We start from the raw sequence: 24,598 nt of genomic DNA, 5'->3' as shown, positions 1-24,598 counted from the left end.
TTAAATGCATGTCTTCTTGTCTCTCTCCCCATCTCTCTACAGCCATTCTGAACCTGGACAACACGGTGGTAGATCTGGAGACCCTACAGGCCCTCTATGAGAATGTAAGCCCCTCACTCACTTGCACGCACACACACACACACACACACACACACACACACACACACACACACACACACACACACACACACACACACACACACTTTACTACACTTTTGTATAATTTCTCAAATTCTACTATGCTGAATATGATGGTAAAATCAATTGTGATGACCTTCTCAGAGGGTCATGAGGTAGACTAATGACTGAGCTCTACTTAGAGATGTGACCTTTCACAAGTTCAAACATTGAGTGGAAACATTTGTCTGATATTTTCTTTTGAAGATCTCATTTTCAGGCATGTTATTCCCTATTTATTTGTAATTAGGATTTTCCCTTCTCAGCTTTGTTGCTTCTCCGAAATTTTTCACGTTGCGTCGTCCCGCTGGGATCTCTGGTCATTGTCCATGTTACACAGGTGATAAGAACTGATAAGGGTTTGTTTCGCAATCCAGTTTACATTCTCTCCATAACAAATTCCTCTAAAAAAGGTGGCACGGAAAAATGAGACTGTATTCTCTCTGAGCATTACCCATTTGGTTCCACTCAGAGCTAATAAAAGAGAGGGGCTGTTTATGATCAAACCTTTCAATGTGGGTTTGTTCTATTAGTCAGATGAAAACCTACTGTATTTTCTATGTCGAATTGAATAATTAAATTTTCTTGTTATTTAATCCCTCAGTAATCACATTGATTTAGAAATAACAGCCTCAGATATATCAATTAGTAAGGGCTGTGTGTGTGTGCCGCGCACGTGCAGACATGCCTGCATGCACCTAAGTGAGTGAATGTCAACATGCAAAAACATGCACTTACTGTATATAGCTGTGTGTGCTTGTATGCACGCTTACATGTGCGTGTGTTCCGCTTGGAAGGTTCTTCCAGTGAATCTGGACTTCAAATATAAAAAATGTCTGGCAGATAAAAAAAATGAATATGGAAACCGCAAAACTGAAAGAATGTTCTCTGTTTACTTGAGGAACAAGTCTTGTAAAAGCTTAAATTGCCCTCATTTGACGTTGCTGAATAAGCGCTGCGCTTCTCGTTTCGTGTAGAATAACATTTATAAGAAGGCTCGCGGTCGATGCATGTCTTTGTTGTATTTTTCATAATGTCATACGTAGGCATATTATGCTATATAAAGTCGTGCCGTTATTAATGCTGCTGACTTTGATATATAACTCATGAAATGACATTTTGGGCTGTACGTTTGGTACCTGATGTTGTTTATTAACCCATTAAGACCGGTAACGTATCTGTGTCATTTTTTGATTTCTTTGGCTATTCCAAAATGGCAGATATACAAGCTCATAGTGCGAGTGCCGCGCTATGAGCTTGTAGATCTGCTATGTTTTGAAAAACAGTGAAAATTTGTGAAAATCTTTGAATATGTATTTTTTAAAGCCAACATTTGTAAAATATTTTGTTCCAGGAACCCCCAGAAGCAAAGATTTGAGTTATAAATCGCTTTAAAAAGCATATATTCAAAGCGCACAAATTTTCACGATTTTTCAAAAAATAGCAGCTATACAAGCTCATAGCGCGGCACTCGGTGCCGTGCTATGAGCTTGTATAGCTGCTATTTTTGAATAGCCAAAGAAATCAAAAAACGACACAGATGTTCCTGGTCTTCTTAATGGGTTAAAAGTCTGCAGAGCGTGGGGTATATCCTCCTCAGTGCTCAGCGTGTTGCAGTGTAGCGACCAGTGATGACATGGGTCTGGTTCTGGTTCAGACCGTGGGCATCCTCTGCTGCTCGGCGCGTTGCAGTGTAGCGCTGGTGATGACATGGGTTTGGTTCTGGTTCAGAGCGCGGTCATCCTCGCCATTCAGCGCCGTTCCGGTGGATAGCGCTGGTGAATGACGTGGGTTTGGTTCCAGCTCGGAGCGCGGCCATCCTTTACGGCGTAGCACTGTCGAGGACGTGAGTTTAGTTGATCTTTAAACATGTTTTCTTTAAATGTAAAAACAGCACAAGTACAGTTAAAACACTTTGTCTAAAATGTCCGTCCAAAAAAATGTCCTTGCGGTCTTGTTTCCATTGAGGTCCTTGGTATTCAATTCATAAACATATAAAGTAGCACCAAACAGTTTAATATCATCACAAAATACAGACAAAAACACTATGTACAGAGTCGTAAAAACTATTGGGGGGGGGGGGGGGGGGGGTGAGAGTCAAAGGAAGGGGGGGGTCGTGTGTCTAAGGGAGAAGTGGTACTACCTCCCCCTTTGGCAATCACGGTATAATAACGTGGTAACGTTGAAATGTTGAATTTCTGTTTATCGAGCCTTCAAATTTCTTCCAAATACTTTAAGATCAGTGTGGATCATAAGATCTGAGAGATTTTGGTCAACACAAACTTGTTAGATAAAAAATATCTAATAATTCAACTGCAAGCCTGTGTTTTGAGACATACTGTCTTTTATTTGTTGACTACACTGTTGATTAAATCGTCATTTTAGCCTGTTAATATGCATTTGTCCTGACTGAACTTTGAACTTGATGGTATCTCTTGCCAGTTCTTGAGTGTCCTCTAGAGGCCACTTTTGTCTTTTATTTTTGCTTTCAACGCTGGTGTTAAGAATAGCTACTTTTATTGCTACACAATAAATAGTAAATAAATAAATAAACAACTTAGTTCTTTAAGTAGAAATATCGCCCTCCCACATGATGGGATCGGTGATTGATTTCGGTCGATTTGGCTTCAGGTTATCGGTGATCGGGCCCACGAAACCTGATCGGAGTATCCCTAACTTCGGGTGCTCCCGAGTGTGATCTTAGAGAGAGAAATGCCCACCAATCCCAAGAGATGAAGATACGAGGTGTGTTTTTCAACCTCAGCATGATTGGCACAGACCCTGATCCAACATACTGCCAGTTAAATGCAGAACAAAGGAGAAAATAATCATGTTTTTGCCGTAAAAATAACTCCAAATCAAGGAGGAGGCCCAAGCGTTGCTGTAATCCAGCAAGCATGCAGTGAAAAGTGGGTCGCTTTGCAGGGCCTTAAATGGTTATGTCTAGGTAGCCGAGACCACCGCCACCACACAACAACAACAAAGAAGACCCCTCGGTCATGTGAGCTGTGAACGGGACAGAATTGGACATGTTGCATTACATTCTGTACGTCAGGGTCAAACAGGGGAGGCCCTCATGTCTGCTCTGGTCTACTTCTCTCTCTCTCTCTCGCTCCCCCTCTCTCTCCGTTTTGCCTGAGGTGCTGTTTCAAGACTTCCACATTTGTTTTTTCTATATTGTCTTGTTTTGGCTCCTTCGTGTTCTCGACTCCATCCTGTCGCCTCCCCTCTTAATTTGAGTGTGAAGGGGGGGGGGGGGGAGTGAAACACAATACGGAGAGATGGCGGTCCACACCGCTGGGATGAAGGAAAAGAGAGGGAGAAGAGGTCCAGAGTAGGAGAGAAACATGGAGGGAGGGAGAGGGATTGAAATGTGATGGGAAAAATGGTCATGCACACACATAAATTCATAATAATACTAATAATAACAACCTTATGTACAACTGAGAAGGTGCTCAAGATGTACTAAATTATAAAGGACAGTTAAGTTCAAGCAGTTGACAAGATTGTACAAGGAGAGCATGAAATATTAAAGTGTGTGCTTACTATACTACAGTATATATGTCATAATGTGTACTAGTAGTATACTAGATCATGACATACTCATCACAGGTTCAGTAGAAACATCTGTAGTTGGTAAACACAAGTGTTTATATAAGAGAAACACCTATGCTCGGCAAAGCCGTTGTACACAAATACAACTAAGACCAAGGGATGGAAAAGCTAGAGAACAAATGAACGAGGGAATGAATGGAAGAGGGAGCCATTAAGATGTTTTGTCTAGCCAGCTTGGAGTCAGTCGTTAACAGTATAGGGTCTCTCTTTCAGCTTTCAACAGGATTTCTTACTGATCAAAAATGATCACAAAATGCACGTGTGTGCGTGTCTGCGCATGATTTTAGATTTTAGGTTTCCATGAACTATAGTGTCAGGATTATAATAAGCTCTTAATTTTGAGTTGTTGTCGACAGAAAATATATTAAATAAATGAAGTATTTTAGATAAAAAGCTGATGCAGCATTAAAGCACATGCGTACTGTATGTACACACACACACACACACACACACACACACACACACACACACACACACACACACACACACACACACACACACACACACACACACACGTGTATGTTCGTGTGTATTCCTTGCGGCCTTTCATTTTCTTGTTCCCATGGTTTTCGGTTCATATATTACTTCCTTCGGATCATTTCTAACTGTCCCGTGTGAGCAGCTTTTTGAATATTTAAAAAAAATCTGATACGTTGTTTCATCCATGTGTGTCTTCCCCCGATTTCGATGCCTGTTGATGTTTATCGCTGGCAGATATCAGCGATGCCCCAAGGCCTCAGGAATACATTCCAGCAGAGACATGTTGTCCTTTTGATTGCCTTCTTGCTTTTTCCAATTAAGCATTTCACCATTGCACAGCGTGCGCTCGAACGTCCACGCACTCACCCACCCCACCGGCTCGGCTTTGGGAACAGGCTGCTTTCTATTAAAACTATTTACACTTTAAAAGCGATGTAGACTCTTCTAAATGAGAAGCAGAGAGTTGGGAGTGTGTGTGTGTGTACGTACGTGAGTGAGTGCTCTCTCTCACACACACGCACGCACGCGCGCGCGCCCTTGTAGACAGCTGGTGAAGCCAATAGAATACTAATCACTGTGTTTGATGCCCCGGTGTTTGAAGTGTTGAAGAAGTATGCAAGTATGCAAGAGAGGAGAAAGGGGAACAGAAGGAGAAAGGCCTTGAAGAACCCCCCCCCCACACACACACACACACACACACACACACACACACACACACACACACACACACACACACACACACACACACACACACACACACACACACACACTCTACTTTCCCGCGTTTCATTGATTGATCCTTGTGATGGATGGCTCGATGGACAGAGAGGTTTTTCCAATGCATGGAGACGGGGTTTTTTTTTTTACCCCAAAGTTTACATTTTTTTCCGTACAGAGGAGCGTGCTCTTGCAAACCTACCCCAGGCCATGTCACTCTAGAGGCGGTAATTGGCAGCAGCCAGGGGGGTTCCCGTACCTCCTGCACAGTTCAAAAATCTTGGCATTCCTGTATTTACACCTAGGAGTATTACCTAACATTTCCTGGTCTAAGCTGTGTGAATGTGACCGCAACATGTGAATAAAAGAACATCTATTCAGAGGCGAGACTATAAGGCTTTCTTGAAATGATCTGAATTCAACTTGATGGGTTCACAGTAAGCACACAGCCAAATCAGTCAAATGTATTTCTGTGAGTGAAAAAATTGACTCAAATGGATCCGTACAGCTCTCAGATTGTGAGTGTTGGCGCTGAGGATTTTTCTCTGTACAGGCCATTGTTAAGTTGATGCTTATCTCTTGCAAGCATCGTCTTGAATTCACATAACAGAAGAGACAATTTCTTAGAATGTATGACTACATGCAATATAAGAAATATTGATTGATTGATTGAGCACTTTATTGAACATGAATTCAAAAGGGTAAATACACAAGAAAGCCCGAAGGCTTGTTTCCATTGTGGTCCTTTTTGGGAAAGGGGGGCAGAGAGCAACAATACAAATCCAAAACAGGGACAAAAACAAAACGACTGAAAAATGACAAAATAAATAAATTAATTAATTAATTAATTTAAATGATCAGTACTTGGTTTAAATTTGAGTCATATTATTGGACAACCATCTTTTTAATGAGAATTTAAAGTTTTCAAAGGAACTGATCAACTTATGGTTGGAAGGTAAACCATTCCACTGAACTGCTGCCGAGTATAGGAAAGAGGTTTGTCCCATATTGCTGTTAAAACGGCAGGGCACAAAATCAGCCTCTATACTATAATAGATAACAAGACCTTCTTGTCGCTCACTAAAATAAAGGTTTAGAGGTATTGTTCCTTCCTTTGTTCCTTTTCTGTTCGACGACTTCATCAAATAATAGAAAATGTTATTCGTCGATCTCAAAAAGGGCAAAGTCATTTAAACTTTTAGAAAGCAAACGATAATTGCTTACAGAGCTCTGATACTTGTGATTCTCATGGGCAGCCTGGGATCCCTTGTAGTTGCGACATATTGTACGTTAACATACAGGACTGTGTACCCATGTCTCCGTGTCCCCACGTCTCCCAACGGGACAGCCCATACTGTCATCTCCTCATTGACATTGTTTCTCAACCCGGGCCTTAAACATTTTTCCATGGTTTCGAGGTTAACCGCGTTCCTCTGTTATGCTAAAACGCGTCGAGGTGGAGGAAACGTTTTAGACAGTGTGGTTTTTCTCCTGGTTTTAACTGCCACGGGTTTCCCCCACACACGCCCCCCCCCCCCCTCCCCCTGCAAACACCCCCCCCCCCCCCCCTCCGCCCGTCACTGCCTGCGTGCACAATGGCCTGGTTGCGTGCTTCCAGGACAAGACGGCCGCTACCAAAGCAGCACTTTATGATGGTGAAACACGAAACCGCAAGTGTTGTCGTGTGTGATTACTGTACCCTAAGACAATGTTTATCTGAATGCGGTGAAGGCTAAAGCAGGTGATGTCGGGCGATTATGTTTGCCAGTCACACATTAAATCACTGACGGGTGGGGAGACGAGATGATGGCATCTTGAATCATTTTCATTTCATTTCCAAAGCGGAAAATACCTGTGACGAAAAGGGAAACAGTTTGGTTTAGTTCGGCACTGCCGAACACAATACCCTCATTATATAAGCTCTTATACTATAGCTACAATGCTGACAGTAGTGGTTACACATGAGTAACCCGCTTCCAGCACTGTGATTTTAATAGAAGCTTGAGGTTCTTCCATGCACTGAGGCGCCAGGTCTGGATGAAATCCAGGAAGTGGATGAAAAGTGGTTAAAAAAAAAAACGTTTGATCCTTTATAAATCCTTGTGACATCTAAAATAAATAATCCTCTGATGGTCTAAACCATGATTCTTTTCATATCATTTTAGCCAAATTAAGTAATCCTAAAGGTAACTGGTCCTGTGTTTCTCTACGTGATTTAGCGTAAACACTTACAGTAAGCTAAATTACAACTTTGCTGTACAACGGATAGCAAAAAAATGTGAATCTTCAAGCTTCAGTTGAGCTTGTGGATTTGCTATTTTTAAAAATGTGTTTAAAAAAAATGTGGAAAAAGGTTTTTAAAATAGGGATGCCAGGGTTAATGTGATTATGATTAATTACATGTATCTCTTTGTTCCAGAGAGCACAACAAGATGAAATGGACAAGATCGAGAAGCACATCAAGTCCTCGAAAGATAAGGACAGCGCCAAGCCTTTGGACAAACCAGAGCAGTGAGTCACTCTGGGTTTAATTACTGCTCCTGAACTCACTTTACATCCAATTAACAACAGAGGGGCCATAATTAACCCTCATTGAAAAATCCTGCAAAATCCTTTTAACTCTTAAGTTAAATTAACACTATCTGCATATAGTGTTTTTTTTTTTATAGAGCGAACACCGTACTTTATTACTTCATTAGTTCTGCACACACTGCTAGATCATCACACTCGGGGGCGCTCCGGTGGCACAGCTGCACACTACAGAGTCATCTAAATCAGTGGTTCTCAAATGTTTTAACTTCAATGACGCCCATAACTCTTGAGAGTATACAAATGGAACCAAATGGAGCCTTCTGGGTCTGTTTGGTTCCATTTGTATGCTCTCAGTCTCAGAGATGCTTCCGGTTTGCCGGGCGTCTACACGAATACAATCGGCCGTCTTTGTCACTGCACTAGCTACGGGCTGGGGCGGCAGGGGTCGTTGAATGGGAGGAGTAGGGTGGATTTGAGGTGCTACATCTTCCCGGTGGGGGCTCCTCGCTGGCAGGTGAGCCAGTAGGGTACAATAGTAGTGGCCAACCACAGAAATCTCCAGGGGTCTTTGAGGGGGTTCCAGGGGGTCCCCAGCTAAATTATTGATAGTTAGGAACAAAAGGGACCCCTACAGTTCTGTAACTCTGAGAGTGTACAAATGGAACCTTATGGTCCATTTGGTTCCATTTGTACACAGAGTTATGGGGGTTCTGTGGCTTAATGCATACCAAACTTGGGGTCCTTGAAATTAAAAGGTTTGAACCACAAGTTAACCCATTAAAACCGGGAAAGCATCTGTCATTTTAGACTTTTCCGTTGGCTATTCAAAAATAGCAGATATACAAGCTGACCGGGAGATGCTCAGGAGCTGCCCACTAAGACCTGAGGCACGTCACTTCATGCCAGGCTGCGAGCTTGTACATCTGCTTTTTTTTTAACATTTTTGAAAAATCTTGAAAGTGTGCAAACTACAGATTTAGAAGACATTTGTAAAATTGTCCTCAGGTCTTAATGGGCAGCGCCCGGTAAGCAGAACTATGCCGGGTGGACCCGGGATCAAACTGAATCTTTCCCATTTCCAGGCACTGTCACTGCCACCAAAAAACACATGAGCCTAACCCTATAACTACAGCTTTCTGCTCTGTTTTTTCTTCCCCCTGTTAGATTCCTCTACCAGCTCTCCCAGATCCCCAACTTCTCTGGCCGAGTCTTCTGCATCCTGTTCCAGTCCACCTTCCATGAGTGCATCTCGTCCCTACAGAGGAAGCTGGACATCCTGCAGAGAGTCTGCAAGGTGATCCCCTCTCAACACAGTCTGTCTATGGTTTTCACATTAGTTAATTTGTAGAATATACGTAGATGCATGACGGTCAAAAAACAGTGGGGGTAAAAAACAAGCACCACAATGATTGCAATGTGTCAAACACACAAGGGAGAGCGTATAAAAACAGGATCGGCCTGGCGGAGACTGTTTTGTCCCCTGTCTGTCCGTCCGTCCGTCCATCCATGTGTCCGTTGGCCCGATCGACGTGAAACTGTGCACACACACTCCCTACAGGCCAGGGAAAAACCTCTGCCCTGCATTTTTCACATCGGCCTCTTATAGCGCTTTTTTTTTTATATTACTGCTTCGTCACTCGCAAATTGGTACACATTATCCCTATAATCATGTGATCACAACGGATCTGTCCACTTTTTCATATTCCATCCTGATTGGCTAAGATTGGCATCTAAAGGAGTGAGGAGTTTTGAACAAAATACCTCAAATCATGAACGCAGCGTCCGATTGCCATGAATGTTCACACACGCCTGTTGTAGCGCCACCAGGAGGCCAAGTTTTGCTACCTGACCTGGTGGAGACCTATGCTCAGGGGTGCACATAACTTTTTAGGTCTGGTGCTCAGAAGAGCACCTGGAGATGTGACTTGGTGCGCAATGCATGGTCCCGTCCCGTTTTGTCAACGGGGGGGGGGGGGGGGGGGGTTCAGCACGGTGCCCACCGGACAGTTTTGTCAACGAGGGGGGGGGGGGGGGGGGCGAGGAAAAAAAGGACGCTCTGCTTCTACATTCCGCCGATTTTCGCCGTTTTTTTTTCTCACGCTGTTAGGTAAAGCCCCCAAGGTTGGTGCCCTGTGCTGCTGCGCTGATTTTATCCGCCAGATTGGGACGTTCACGGCATATTTGCACCATTACGGTGCGTTCATCATCGGTGACGAGTGCCTTTAACAGCCGCTGCTGGCTGCGTGCACGCAACGAAGCGATGCGAGACGATGCGAGGCGACGCGAGTCCTACAATCACGTGCAGCATGCGTCCTCTACCCCTGTGCCTAATGGCTGTACATGGGGCCGACGGGTGCTTTAGAGTGATTGTGTGAGTGTGGCTTCAGGAAGTAAATTCCTAGCCTCGATCTCCAAGCTTTTATTTTTTAGTTTTGCTAAAAAATAAAAGCTTGGAAATTCCTGTCCCAGCTGTTGGTGCGCAAAAGCGCCTCGCGTCGTCTGATGTGGTGCGCATTTTTTATTTTGGGTGCGCATGCGCACCTGCGCACCAGTTATGTGCACCCTTGCCTATGCTCCAAGGAGCACTTTTCCTAGTTTATTCATTTGTGTATTTACAATTTAGGAGACTACCTTAATCCAGAGAGATTTGCAGTAAGCAAGGTAAACACAAGGTTATACATCAAATGTTATAGTAATCTAAGATCATAGGTAAACCAAGAACCTATCATCATTTTACACAGTTTAATATAAAAAAAAGAATCTGTACATTGAAACTATACACACTATAGGATTCCAGGTCTACACATTAATCTGGCATCTGGCATCTGTACATAACATACTATCTAAATTACATTTTAGCCTTTGCATAAGCCTGCAAGGTCATCAAGGCTAGGGGAAGTGCTACAGGCTAAGGTGGAGTCTGAAGAGGTGAGTCTTCAGAATACAGCGAAGATTTGGAGTGAGTCTGCAGTTCTAAATGCAATGAGGTGTTCGTTCCACATTTTGGGAGCCAGAAGGGAGAAGAGTCTGGGACGTTTGGAGCGTTGTCCCGGATGATTTAGGGAAGGTTCTGACAGCTTCCCTGTGTTAGCTGATCTGAGTGAGCGGGAGGGGTTGTAGGGTTGGATCAGGCTTTGGAGATATGGGTGTGACATACCTTTTGTTGCTTTGTAGGCCAAAGTATGTTGTACTCTGGGCAGCAACTGGGAGCCAATAGAGGGGGAGGAGAAGAGTCATGTGAAAATGTTGGCTGGTTGGAGGTGCTTCAGTGCACATGCCGGGAGGCCAGTAAGGAGCGAGTTACAGTAGTCAAGTTTTGATACGACTGATGTCTAGATAAGACTCCTGGGTGAGGAAGGGTCTGATCCTTCGAATGTTATAGAGTGTAAACCTACTGGATCAAGTTACCGCTGCAATGTGTGGCTTGAATTAGAGCTCACTGTCCAGGATAACACCAAGGTTCTTGGCTGTTGGAACCAAAGTCACCAGGGCGTTGTCTATGGAAATAGTTAGATCCTGCGTGGGACAGGTGGCTTGAGGTGGTGAGAAGACATCCACTGTGAGATGTCAGCCAGACATGCAGCGATGCGCTCTTCCACCTGAGTGGCAGAGGGGGTGGGGGGGGGGGGGGGGGGGTAGAAATGGGTGTCATCGGCCTAGCAGTGATAAGATAGACTGTGAGCAGAGATGACAGAGCCAAGAGATTTAGTGTACATGGAGAAAAGGAGGGGGCCAAGTACAGGTCCCTGGGGGACCCCGGTTAGGAGGCACCCTCCTAACCGGGGGGATGAAAGCAAACTTTTCAAAGAAACCTAGTAGGTCCGGTCAGTCAGCTAGGAGGAGAAGGACTTCAGTTACGTCCCAGCGATGCCTACAGTAGGTCAGCAAGGGTGTCCAGGAGCAGCTGGTGGTTCACTGTGTGAAATGCTGCTGAAGTCACAGATGTGTTGATGACGGAGGCAATGAAGGGGAGCAGATCAGGTGCCATGGTCTGGAAGATTGGGGAAGGGATGGGGTCAAGAGGACAGGTGGTAGGTCTAGTGGAGGTCACTAGATTTAGGACCTCATCTGGAGAGAGAGGAGAGAAGGAGGACAGGCATGATATGTTGGGGTTAGCATTGGGTGAGTCAGACACTTGAGTTAGTGGGAAGATAGGGAAAAGGAGCTTCTAATGTCATCAACCACCTTCTCAAAGTGGGTGACAAAAAAAGAGGGATGAAGGTGGGATGGGAGAGGGGGTTTAAGGAGGTAGGAGAAAGTGGAAAAGAGCTAACTTGGGTTAGAGGCACCTTTCTTTACAAGGTTACAAAATGCAAATGAACGATAAGAGAAAAGGCAGGTGTATATAGCATAGTAATAATAATACTATGCTAAAAGCATATATAATGGAATAATAATGGAAAAACGGACACAAACTAAAACTCTATACCTGACTTTGTCCGTGTTCACCGTCAACGCTCTGATTGGTCAGACCCGTCAACGCTCTGATTGGTCAGACCCGTCAACGCTCTGATTGGTCAGACCCGTCAATGCTCTGATTGGTCAGACCCGTCAACAAAGTGATTGGTCAAGCTTCACGTGACACATGGCTATAAACACATTATAAACGCATATCGATGACAAAATGTATCAAAGGCGCCGCTACCTTCACACAGGGTGTGATTTTTTTAGTTTTATTCGCATTTCTGAGCCAATAAAAATCTCCATGAATTCAAGGCTTCATGGGGTTTGTAATTGATAGGAAGTAAGTACTCTTTTGGGTGAACTACTCCTTTAAATGGTTAAATATTGAGATAGGTGTGTGCGGGAGGGCTATGTGTGATTGTATGTCACTCACACTCTTTTCTCTCCACATTCATCTATACCAGTGGTTCGTTCTCAAAGTCCTTTGTTCCATTTGTGCTCTCTGAGTTACTATATTAACACCAGAAATTGTACAATATAGATTGGGCTCCCATAGAATAAAAAAAAAAAAGTATATCAATGAGGGTACGCCTAATGCGTATCAAACTGGGGGTCCTTTACACGAAAAAATGTGAGAACCACTGATCTAAACACCCCCCCCCTCTCTCTCCTCTCCATCTTGTCTCTCCTCCACCTCACACTGCAGACCCTGGATAGCGGTGAGGCGGTGAAGCGGGTGCTGGGTCTGGTTCTGGCCTTCGGTAACTTCATGAACGGCGGGAACAGAACCCGGGGCCAGGCGGACGGCTTCACCCTGGACATCCTGCCCAAACTAAAAGACGTCAAGAGCGCTGTGAGTATGTGCAGGGAGAGAGGGAGGTTGGAAAGAAGAGAGGGGGAGTGTCAGGGGTCATGTCCACTGAAAGTGTTTTTTGAGCTGCCTAGCGCCTTTGTGTCATGAATTTCTATGGTGAAGACGCCCTGGAGAGCTCCTCTTCCCAGTGCCGAGCATCGTGTTTCAGTGCACTCGACGTCCAGTGTTTTCTCTTTTTTTTTGGGAGGGGGGCAAAATTAGTAAATATCAAAATATATCAAAATCAGCTTACCCACTTTAACCCTATATATAGTGGCTATTTGAAAATAGCCCATCTACAAGCTCTGCTATTTTCTAACAATCTTGGGGGATTTTCTGTTTTTTTTTTTTTACTTTTTACCGACATGGGGGTCCCTCAAGATATTTTCTGAAGGGGGGTCCACAGCCGAATACATTAATTTGGGGGTTCTTGACATGAACACGTTTGAGAACCAGTGCCTCAGAGGGGTTAATTTCAATTCAATTCAGAGAGGGCCTTATTTTTTCCCTTTGTGAAAAGACGATAATGTCAGCCAATATGTAAAGGAACAGACAGGCCTACTGCCGGGCCTCATTTCAACTGTCCCTATCACCTTTGAGTGTAATTTATATTGATCCATCATATTGTACAGCCTTCATGTAGACGCACCACGGCAGTTTTGTTTGGGAGAAGCAGAAGTCGTCGAGAATTGGTTATGAAAGCAGAACGTTATTTAATTTCAAACATTTGTTTGAAATGGATGACTTATCTGGGCAGGTCCTTGTAAACCAGTGTTGTCAGCTCTTCCTTCCTCATGTCCCACAATAAAAACTTTCACGCTGCTTGACTTGTCCCTGGAGAACGTTGTGTACAGCTGGCTGTGACAGACTGAGGCAATTAGTGATGGGAATGTGAATTATTGTTCTTATTAAACGAATGATTAGTTCACCAGTTGCTTCATTGCCTGGCTGGATATCCACCTGCGTTGCGTCGTCACTCTCTGAACTGAAACACAGGCAGTTCTGCCATGACCTGATCATTCAGCACGACATGTTCACCCCAACATCCTCTCAGGCTATGGGATCTACTGTAAGGCCAGGCAGGCACTCGCGTCGTGCTTTGCATATAGAGGGAAATGTGCGTTGTGGTTCAATAATGTAAACATATATTTTTGTGTCAAGTTTGAAGGACATTTTGACAACTGGTCTGCTGGGAGAACTTAGGGTACTAGACACATATAATCATGGCTGTCCCTTGGGTTACATTAGTGAAGATTGCAGCTATTAGTGAGTTGTTGATTTTACGATTTTGCTCCAGGATATCAAGATTGGGAATAAATTGAATGATTTTTTCCTACATTGAAGTACTAATATCCAGAGCAATGCCATAGTGATATTCTTTTTTTTTACTCTTAAAAAGGCCATCCTAGTCCTCTCATACAAATCTGATTTCATGGTTTGTTTTTCTCCACTCTTCTTCCGCAGGATAACACGAGGAGTCTTCTGTCTTATATCGTTGCTTACTATCTCCGACACTACGATGAGGTAGGCTTATCCAAACACCACACGCATTCTTACTCTGTTGGCAGAGGAGCAACCACGAGAACTGAGACTGTTCTTATTTACATATCTGTCATCCTGTTTGTTTCTCACAATTTAACCGAGATTAAACAATCAACCTTAACATGATTTTCTATTTTAACATGGATTCATCTATCTGTAAATTCATTTCATTTCCTGTTTTGCTGTATCCCATGGAACAATTCTTACACATGGAGCTAAACAATTGTTATGAAATGCAATACTTTTTTTTTTTTTTTACCTCTATGAATACAAATATTGTAATTTTCATTCATTTTTATGCCGTGGCTCTGCGGAGTTTAGCTGCCTAGAAAAGGGTCTGTGTGTCCCGAGCTAATCTCGCAAACAGCCTGACCGGTCAGTGCCAATTATTTCGTGCACACTGCCAGTAGCTTACAGGAGTACCCCCACATTTCACATAGTTGTGTACTTTTGTATGATGACTTTTGTAAGATTTTAATTTACCACTTTTTTAATATATCAACAAATCGATTAAACACTTATGTGTTAGTTTATACTTTGTCACAGAATGATGTCTTGCAAAAATAGTGAAAATAGCAGATCTACAAGCTCACAAAGCGTCACAAGCCATTTAAATAATCTCATCAGATCTCAGACAGATTATTTGCCTGAAAATGTGATGCTGACCAAACCTATAATACTCTCTACTGTACGGATGCAAATAAATGCATGGGATAATTGCTTCTTTGTGTTTGTTTTAAACACCAACAGAAAGCCAGACATTTGACAGTAATGGTGCTTTTCAAACCCAAAGTCTTGAGTTGCAGCCAACATTCAGCCTCTGTTGAAAGTTCAAAATGTTTAATAAAGTGATCGAATGATTTACCCCTCTAAAACGAGACCACAATTAAAATTCTTGTTAAAGTCTAGGGAAGTGTACTAATTAACAACATGAACCCTCTGTTATGGGGTGAGCAGTTGGCGAAACTAGCAGATCTTTTTCACAACAGTTTACAGCAGTTCACAAGTTCACAACAGGCCGCGTTGCGACGAGTGGCGAGCTTGTAGATCGATTATATTCAGCGGAAGAGATTTGGTGTAGAGCGAAATACGGCCAGACCTAATATGGAGCCCTGGGGGACTCCTGTCAACTAAGTGTATAGGGTTTAAGTGGGTTAATTTGATATTTGAAATGAACTCAGTTATGCTTGGTTTGTGAGTTGAGTGATAGTTTGTGCTGTGGAGGCACAGAATTCGATACACACAACTCTGCCAGGCATTTTCAGTCAATTACAGAAACGTTCAATGTCTTCAGCGAGCCAGGACTTTACACATCGGGAATGGACAGTTAGGCAATCAGAGACAATCGCTGACATTTTTTGTCAATCTCAGAAAAGTGAATGAGACGACTGTACAAAGCTCCCCGATATTTGCCAAGTCATGCTGAAGCACTTGGACCAGTGTTGAACGTGTTCCTTGTGGGCTCACACGGCGATACGACCCACGCCTGACCTTTAGCAATAGAAAACGGCATTCCATGTAATATTTAAAAGGCCTTTAATTCGTTCATAAGCGGTTAAAACCCCAGTACATTCCTAACCCATGGCTTCAACATGACGAACATATAGAGGGAAAAGGGAGAGAATGTAGCATGGGTAGTGGGCACATTGACAATTCTCTTATTACCCCCATTTTTGTTATAGGCCTCGGACGAATATTGGCTCAGAATCTTTCTTCAGATACTGTGCTGAGTTCCAGGCAACAATAGCCGAAACAGAACATTCAACAGGTCTGGAAACATTCCGGAAGGCCAAAGATTAAATTTGCGGGATACTTTGGGCAGCCCTGCTCTAATGCCTGCGTATGGCCTCTCTGTCCATTCATGATGTGTAAAGTCCTGGCTCGCTGGCCAGGCCTAAGCCCACAGGACAAGCCCAGAGATCAACAGCCCAGAACCAGCAGATCAACACTTTGTTTGATGTCGACGTGTCTCTTTGATCTGCCGTGTTGCATTCAAGGTTGTTTACGTCGCGTGAAGCCGCCGCGACTGAGCCAAACCTGAGTCTGTACATTCTCACCCTCACATGTTGCTGGCCTCTAACTAGGTGTTTTTGGTTGCGCATTGTGCTTTTGTTTGTATGTGTGGGTGTGTGCGGCATGTGTGCGTTTATTCCGCAGTGCGAGACTAATGAAAAATGGAATGAATTGCCCCAAGATGTTCTTTTGTTTTCTTTGATTTTGTTTCCTTTGCGTTGCAACTTTTTCTTCTTTTCTTAATATGTTGTTGTGTCTCACTGGCATTTCTCCAAAATAGCGCTGGAACAATTTGGTGTCAGTGGGGTTTCACTCAAGTAAGTGTGTGTGTGCGTGTCTCCATCTGTCTTATCGGTGTTCACCCTCAGGACGCGGGTAGAGAGACGTGTGTATATCCAATACCGGAGCCTCAGGACCTGTTTCAGGCCTCTCAGATGAAGTTTGAAGACTTTACGAGGGACCTGAATCGACTAAGGAAGGACCTGAGAGGTACAGTAATGAACCTCTGACACAAACACACAAGAACACGACTTGAGACTGTGTTAGGGGCCGTGCCCACAGAAAGTGTTTTTTGAGCAGAGGAGCGCGCTGTGCCAAAAAACACTGGACGCAGAGAGAGCGCTGAAACGCGATGCTCAGTGCTGGGAAGGGGAAGTGCTCTTGTGCTTCTTCTCCATAGAAAGGAATGGCAGAAAAGTGCTGGCAGCACAAAAAAACACCTTTTGTGGACACAGACCTTACACACACACACGCACACGCCTCATGCTTCAGGGCAGTGGTGAAAAGTAACTAAATACATTTACTCAAGTACTGTATTAAGTACAATTTTGAGGTATTTGTACTTTACTTGAGTATTTACAATTTCCAATACTTTTACTTCTACTCCACTACATCTCAGAGGCAAATATTGTACTTTTACTCCACTGCAATTATTTGAAAATTGTAAATGAATTGTTACTAGTTACTTTGCAGATATACATTTTTACATTATAAAACATACATTAACCACTTTAGCCTATTTTATACCTAGGCTATTTGAAAATATCAGATCTACAAGCTCACAACGCGTCGCAAGCTTGTAGATCGGCTATTTGCAAACATTTTAGTACTTTTACTTTTGGTACTTTAAGTACATTTTGATATCAATACTTTTGTACTTTTTCTTGTAACAGAGTACTTCTACATTGCAGTATTGATATTTTTACTGAAGTAAAACATTAGAGTACTTTTTCCATCCACTGCTTCAGGGTAACAGGAGCCCTGCTGAGCCTCTGCTGTTGATAAGCATCAGTTAGACATGCCCAGCCCATAGACGGGACTGATAATGGCCCCCGCCTGTTTCTGGAAATAAGGCTCTGTGAAAGGTGAACAGGCACGGTCTGGATTCCAATTTATAGTTTTATTACAAGGGTTCAGCCAGGCCTACCAGTTGGGGTCAGATATTGGCACCAGGCACTAACCAAAATGCTGGCTGATGATAAACCTGTCTCTCTGTTGCAGTGGTGTAAAGTAACTAAGTACATTTACTCAAGTGCTGTACTTAAGTACAGTTTTGAGGTATTTTTACTTTACTGGAGTACAGTATTTCCAATTTTCAGTACTTTTACTTCTACTCCACTACATCTCAGAGGCAAATGCTGTACTTTTACTCCACTACAATGATTTGAAACTTGAAATGAAATTATATCTGCAAAGCTACTAGTACTAGTTGCTTTGCAGATATAAATGATTATATTATGAAACATACATTAACCACTTAAGCCCTATTTTGTACATGGGTTATTTGAAAATATAACGTGTCGCATTGCGACGCGTTGTGAGCTTGTAGATCGGCTATTTTCAAACATTTTAGTACTTTTACTTTTGGTACTTATGTATATTTTGATGCCAATCAAAGTAGCCTTTTGAACACAGGCCTTTTACTTGTAACAGGGTCTTTTTATATTGTGGTATTGCTACTTTAACTTAAGTAAAATATCTGAGTACTTCTTCCACCACTGCTCTGTTGTGAGTACCATTCAATCTCTGTAAAGGCCTTGACACGGTGTACATGGATTAAAGTTCTCAGTCGCCACAAACTGATGTCAGTCACTTGGATTCCATAGAAGCCAGCATTTCTTCTATGAACGCATGTTGTGCAGAGAGCTTGTAAACGGGCTATTTTCGGTTATTACTTTCTGATTAGGGCATTTGAAGTCGTCAAACTAGCAATATGTCCGGAAGCATCTTCCATAACCCATTTTGGGCGGGAACCCATATTTGTAACTACTGTATACCTTTCTGGACGGGAACCCCTTTAGGGGTTCCTGTTGCTATGTACAGTATATAACAACATACAGTGGTCACCTATTCACATACGCACGCATTTGTTGTAATTTTTGAATACATATTTGAAGTTTTTCAGAAAACTTAGGTCAGGATTTAGAAGGCGTTTTTAGAATCCGGTCTAAATGGGATAAGACCCTAATGGTCTGTAATATTTCATAAAAGCAAAGGATAAAGCCTCAATCTGTGATTTACATATTGTGTCAATTGTTTAGTGAACGCTTCAGTCAGTTCACTTTCACTCTGTCTCACAAATTGCACATTAGGACTGGGCCTGACAAAACATTTCAGTCGTGAGATTTTATTTTGCTGCAATCCATGTGTGTAAGCATGTCCGCCTGTTCACGTCATCTATTTAATAAAAAAAAATAGACTTGTGTTTCTAGGACGGTCCAACCAAGTGAAAAACAAACATACAGACACTGCAATACAAGTTTGAAATAAAAAGAGGTTACGTTTCTGCTTTGCTCAAACTCATTTCGGACCGTCTGTGCTGCGGGTCTTTCAGAGCCAAGCTCTGAAAGACACGCCAACCGGTTTTGACGTGTCCAATTGACGCCTCCAGTGTGGCGCGCCGTTGTAAACGATGATGATGGCCTGCCACTTTCAGTGTGTTAGGGCCTTTATGCAGAGAGTTTGACATGTCATGTGGGAGCCAGGTTGCTAAACATGCCATAACCATTGTTTACCAACAGCAACTTGGAAAATTCAAATAAGACATTCAAGATAACGGGTGACGAATAACAAAGTATATGACATTAGAAATTGCCTTAGGATAAACATAAAGTTACTTTTCAATGAACTAAAGCAGTTAGTGGAACCACTGGACACATGTTTCTTGTTCCCCCAAAAGATTGTTATATTTAAAGACATGTTGTTTTTAAGGATAGCATGCACTGTAGCAATGTTAGTTTAAATAACTGTTAATACTGTAAAATGTTTACATTGTGTATTCATTTAGAACAGTGATAAGGCCGCTCCCTCAACAGTGCGTTGCTATCTGAAAATAATGCATACCCTCCGGCCAATCAGAATAGAGTATTCACCGTAGCCAAAAGAGATAAAGTTGAAGATTTATTATCTTCAATGACAAAGTCAACCTTTTCTTAAACCCTTGACAGTGTTGCGTATTTAAAAACATACGGTAATGATTTTACATGCATGTGTCTTGCTGCTCAATTTGTCTTCAACGCCAACAATAGTAGATCTTCAAGCTCACGACGCGTTGGCACCATGACTCATCGCGTTTTGGTGCACGACACTGGCACACAACCAAGCATAAATCAGGCTTAAGTCCTTATTGAAGACAAGTGGTAGAGTGGGGGGGGGGGGAGTAGCATGAATGGAAAGAAATGAATGGGGGGGGCAGGTTTGACAGTGAAAATGTGACCAAGAGAGAGCGAGCGCGAATATAAGTGGTGGCCCTGGTCAAACTCATATGTGTTGCTATCTCCAGGATCTTAAGGTCTTTGTATTCAGGCTTCTGAAGCAAGCCTGTGCATCCTGGTTGTACTTAAGTTCTGTGTCGAGTCTGATCCAAACCATCTGGCCGCAAGGAGGTAGAAGGCTTTCTCAAGCATTTTTCAAAGGGAAAGTCACAACTCCTGACTATTTTTCAAACCGCACCAAACAGGGGCTGACACACGTTAGTTATCCGGGAATGTTGTATGTGCACAAAAGGCAGAATGCGTCCTGTCCTGTACACCACAGACCGGGGGGCTCTTCAGCGTGTCCTGCCTGGGAGATGTAGTCATTTTTTCGTTTCATTGTCGTGCCGTTTTGAACGGGCTCTCCCATGTTGCACTCATGATTACATTTGTTTGAGAAGCATGCTACAGATAAAAGTCATATTCTGGACAGTTGTCCGCCTACCCCTGCCGCATTCCAGACTCATTAAAATCATTTTTATTGTATGAAATTAACCAAATGCATGTCCACAGCCCATTTAGTTCTTGGTCAATCGTTTAAGTTATGATGCACTGGCCTGGCCTTTGACTGAATCTACTGTAGGTTTAGGGTCAATTAGACTGGACAGTTATGGTGACAGGCGACTGTAAAATGTTTACGAGCATTTTCCTGTGTATATAAAATGTTTGTAGGGATTATAGCCACTCTTATCCAGATCGACTAGAAGTGCAAGGTCAGAGTAAATGCTAGAAACCTTAAGGAACCAACGGTGTAAAAGGCCGCTGATCGCAACACCGATAACAGTAACAAAGTATAAATTATGTCTTTTTAGAAATTCATTCAGAAAAACTCATGGCCACACCACAACGTTAGTGGAGAACAATATTGTTGGGGTCACTTTCACAGCAATTTGCGTCACTGACAATCAAAATCCATCTGAATTATCAGGGCGTCACATTCAACACATCACTCAAGTTCAACATGTTTAACAGAGCGTTATAGTTCATCAGTGACTCAGTGTGGATGCTCACATCATTATCAGTATTATGGTCATTTTTATAGTTATCATTTGTAGTGCTCAATGAATTAAAGCGTTAAGAGATGATGTGCTGCAAAGCTACAGAATAACAAGTCTACATCAATGCTGGTACAGTGTATCTACAGTAAATAACATTCCCTGAAAGGGTAATTTGGTCAATCATTTAAAACATAATTATGATGAATACATTTTATACAGTATTTATAGGTATTTTATAGACGACATTCATTTCACCAAATTGGGGACGTAAATGTGGTTAATTTAATTCTGACTTTGTTATGCTGAATATATCCTGTGAGTCCCTGTTGTAGCTCCTAATTACCAGGCTTTACGCTGACAGTAGCTTTGCCGTCCAGTAAAAACGCATTTAAATATGACGGCTGAGTATCTGTATTGGGATAGTTTGGCAGTGAAGTGCCTTGCTCAAGCCGATAGAGCGTTTCTCATTCACTCCTACCCTATAGCCTTTCCCAGTCAGGACCAGGGATTGCACTGGCAGCCATCCAATGACAACCCCCCCCCCTCCTTTAGACAACCAGTGCCCCCTCCTATCGTGTGACAACGAATGAATGAATGCACTCGCATGTGTAAATATTGACATAGACGCGGAGTCCTTAGGCAACTCTTTGAACACAGAAGTTAAAACTACTAGGTCATTTCTCAAGGTCATACGCTGCCTTGCAAGGTTAAATGTCTGACTAGACTGGATGTTGTGAATGCTCCAGAAATGGCAAGCAGACCCATGCTCTCTAGTTTTTGTTCTTTCTCTTTGACTTGATCTCTCTCTCTCTCTCTCTCTCACACACATGCCCTTGCTTCTCCTGTTTCTCACTTGTCTGTTGTGTCTGCCTTAAGTGAATTCATTTTTGAATTCCTGGTATCCCACCGTTATCTTTGACACACACACACACACACACACACACACACACACACACACACACACACACACACACACACACACACACACACACACACACACACACACACACACACACACACACACAATGCCCACCCTTGCCCTCTCAAAGGTCAACCCGTTTCCATGGATGGGGGGCGTAATTGGTGCGACCAATTATCCTCTCCCCCTGCCCCCTGCTGACCTGCCAAGTGGTTCCTAGCTGCTCAGATAATAATGATGATGATGAGACCAGGAAGCAGGGAGAGAGTTGGGTAAACAAGAGCCCCCCCAGCCCCGGCAGCAAATCTGTTTTTATTTCCCCCCGTCTTCTATTCTTTCTTCCGACACTTTCTGTCTTTTTCATCTCCGTTTTTGCTTTCTCCCTGACCCACCCTGTATCGCCCACACCCACCCCACCATCACTTCCGCTCCTCCCCGTCTGCTGTCTTTTTTTCTTTTCTTTTTTCCTTTTCTTTTTTAGGCCTTCGTCTGGCACCATCTCTCTCTGTCTTTGTCTCTGTCTGTCTCTCTGTTTCAGATATTGGCAGACTACACTCAGCTGTATAGGTTGTGGAAGGTCAAATATTTGCATGCTTGTATGTGAATTTCAAAAAGATTCCCTTCACATTATCTCTCTCGCTCCCCCTCCCTCCTTATTTCTCTTGCCATCTCCCCCTTTCTCTCTCCAGGCTCTCCTCTCTCCCCTTTCTCTGCCCTTATCTCGCTCTCCCCTTTTAATTCACTCCTTTATCTCTCACACTCCACTTCTTTGTCTTCTTTACTCTCTCCTGTTCTCCCCCTTTTTCTATCCTTTCTCCCCCCTCATCTTCCTCCCCCTTTGGCTCCCTCCTCTCTCCCTTCACTTTTGTATCTCTTCTCGCTCTTCCCTTTTCCCTCTCTTCCCCTTGCTATCCTTCTCTGACTATTCCCCTTTCACTCCTTCATTTATCTTTTTCTCTTTCTGCCTTTCTCTCCTTTTCTCTCTTTATTTTGCGATTTTTCTATCGCTTCTCCTTTTTCTGTCTTTCCCCCTCCTTTTTTCTGTCTTTATCGTTCTCTCTTCTCTCTCCCGTTTTCTCTCCTTTCTCTCTCTCCTTCTCTTGTCTTATCTCTACTATAATTCACCAAATCTGTGTGTGGGTGTGCAGTGCCGAATGGCAATTCGGGCGGGCCAACGTTTTCCAAGAACCGATAAACCACGAATATCTGTATCTGTCTGACCGCGGGTCTGAGAACGGGTTCAGGAGATTGTAGGCTTTGGATTTCCTGAGTGGCCAACCTGACCCGTCGGCTTAACTGATTGACTGAGTTTCCGCGTAACATTTGTGCCGCACAGCCAATATAAGTGACAGCGTATGCAATGGAACAGAAAGTGGGGAAAGGCCATAATATGGAAGAATGTGATGGCAGCAATGTTGGGATGGAGGAGAAGGAAAGCATCTTTATAAAACTCAAAGAAAAGAAAAGTGGGTGAGAACAGAAGGTACAGCATGGGAGAAACACCCCTTGCCTCCTACCTATGTTCTCTCTCTCTCTCTCTCTCTCTCTCTCTCTATATTTTTCTCTCCATCTGTCTGTCTCTCTGTTTCTGTGTCCCCCCCCTAGTATTTTTTTGTCAGTCTCTCCTCTCACCCCTGCCATCTTGGTCACCCAGGGTCAGGTAAATGCCCCTAATAGACCAGATGGTTATTACATTGGTATGAAGGCAGAGTGTGGTGGGGCAGCTCGCCTGCCTATCCATCTTCATCCACTGATTGGCCTACGTGACTCTGGGCACTTCACGGACATTTTTTAAGAGTTCCACTGGATTCCTTACAATGGGAGGGCCGTGTGTGCGTGCGTGTGCGTGTGTGTGTGTGTGTGTGTGTGTGTGTGTGAGAGAGAGACATAGAGGGCTCACATGTGATTGCAGTGCCATTTTTACCCCAATTCTGAATGCCCTCTCTGACTGATTAGCCCATACAGACTGACAGATAAATGAGCTTACGTTTACAGAAGTATAACATATCGTCACTGTCGGGCAGAAACCTTGTGCTGTATCCCTAGTATTCTTTTTTTTAAATCAATTAATGCCCTATTTTATATTTTGTCATATTACAGTATATCTAACAGCTGCCTTGTGCATATCTTGGACAAATAAAGTCCCTGAAATGATTCAATGTGCAATTACCGTTATTTCTCTTAATATTGTTGCATATTAATGGGACCGAATGTTGCCTCTTTCACCCCTTCTTGACTCTGTTCTTGAGAATTTTTGGAGTCCTCCTTTTATAGCTTTAAAACCCATCTGTACCAGCGGAAAGGTTGATCTCTCAATAAATCAAGTTCTGTGAGATTCTGTCCTGTGCAGGTTTCATATCTTTTATTAATGTTATATTCTCCAAACCTCAACAACGATTTTGAGCCTCCTGCTCTGTTTGTTGCTTCGCTCGATCTCCTTTTCTCAGCCTTTGTCTCTCGCTTCTATGTCCCATTCTCTCTCTCTCTCTTTCCTTCTCTCTCCTTTGTCTCCTCTTCTCTCTCCCCTTTCTCCTCCTCTCTCCCCTTTTAATCATTTTTCTTGCTTGCTCACTTTCTCCCCCCTTTTCTAGTGCCT

General features: G+C 43.1%; 1 protein-coding gene across 1 annotated transcript in view; it reads left to right on the top strand.

Moving 5' to 3' along the window:
* Nucleotides 1-24,598, top strand: part of fmn2b (formin 2b) — a gene marked incomplete at its 5' end in the record, with an annotated part of 102,891 nt that overhangs the window by 50,878 nt on the left and 27,415 nt on the right. Inside the window, 6 exons of the mRNA XM_084078199.1 lie at nt 43-104; nt 7,409-7,500; nt 8,686-8,815; nt 12,632-12,778; nt 14,243-14,302; nt 16,702-16,822. Coding sequence (XP_083934325.1) covers nt 43-104; nt 7,409-7,500; nt 8,686-8,815; nt 12,632-12,778; nt 14,243-14,302; nt 16,702-16,822 — 612 coding nt within the window. The remainder of the gene's footprint in view (nt 1-42; nt 105-7,408; nt 7,501-8,685; nt 8,816-12,631; nt 12,779-14,242; nt 14,303-16,701; nt 16,823-24,598) is intronic.

Source organism: Gymnoscopelus microlampas, assembly GCF_963454915.1.
Source record: "Gymnoscopelus microlampas genome assembly, chromosome: 14".
NCBI lineage: Eukaryota > Metazoa > Chordata > Actinopteri > Myctophiformes > Myctophidae > Gymnoscopelus > Gymnoscopelus microlampas.
Note: the sequence above shows the minus strand (reverse complement) of the source record. Positions and strands in the feature narration are given on the sequence as shown.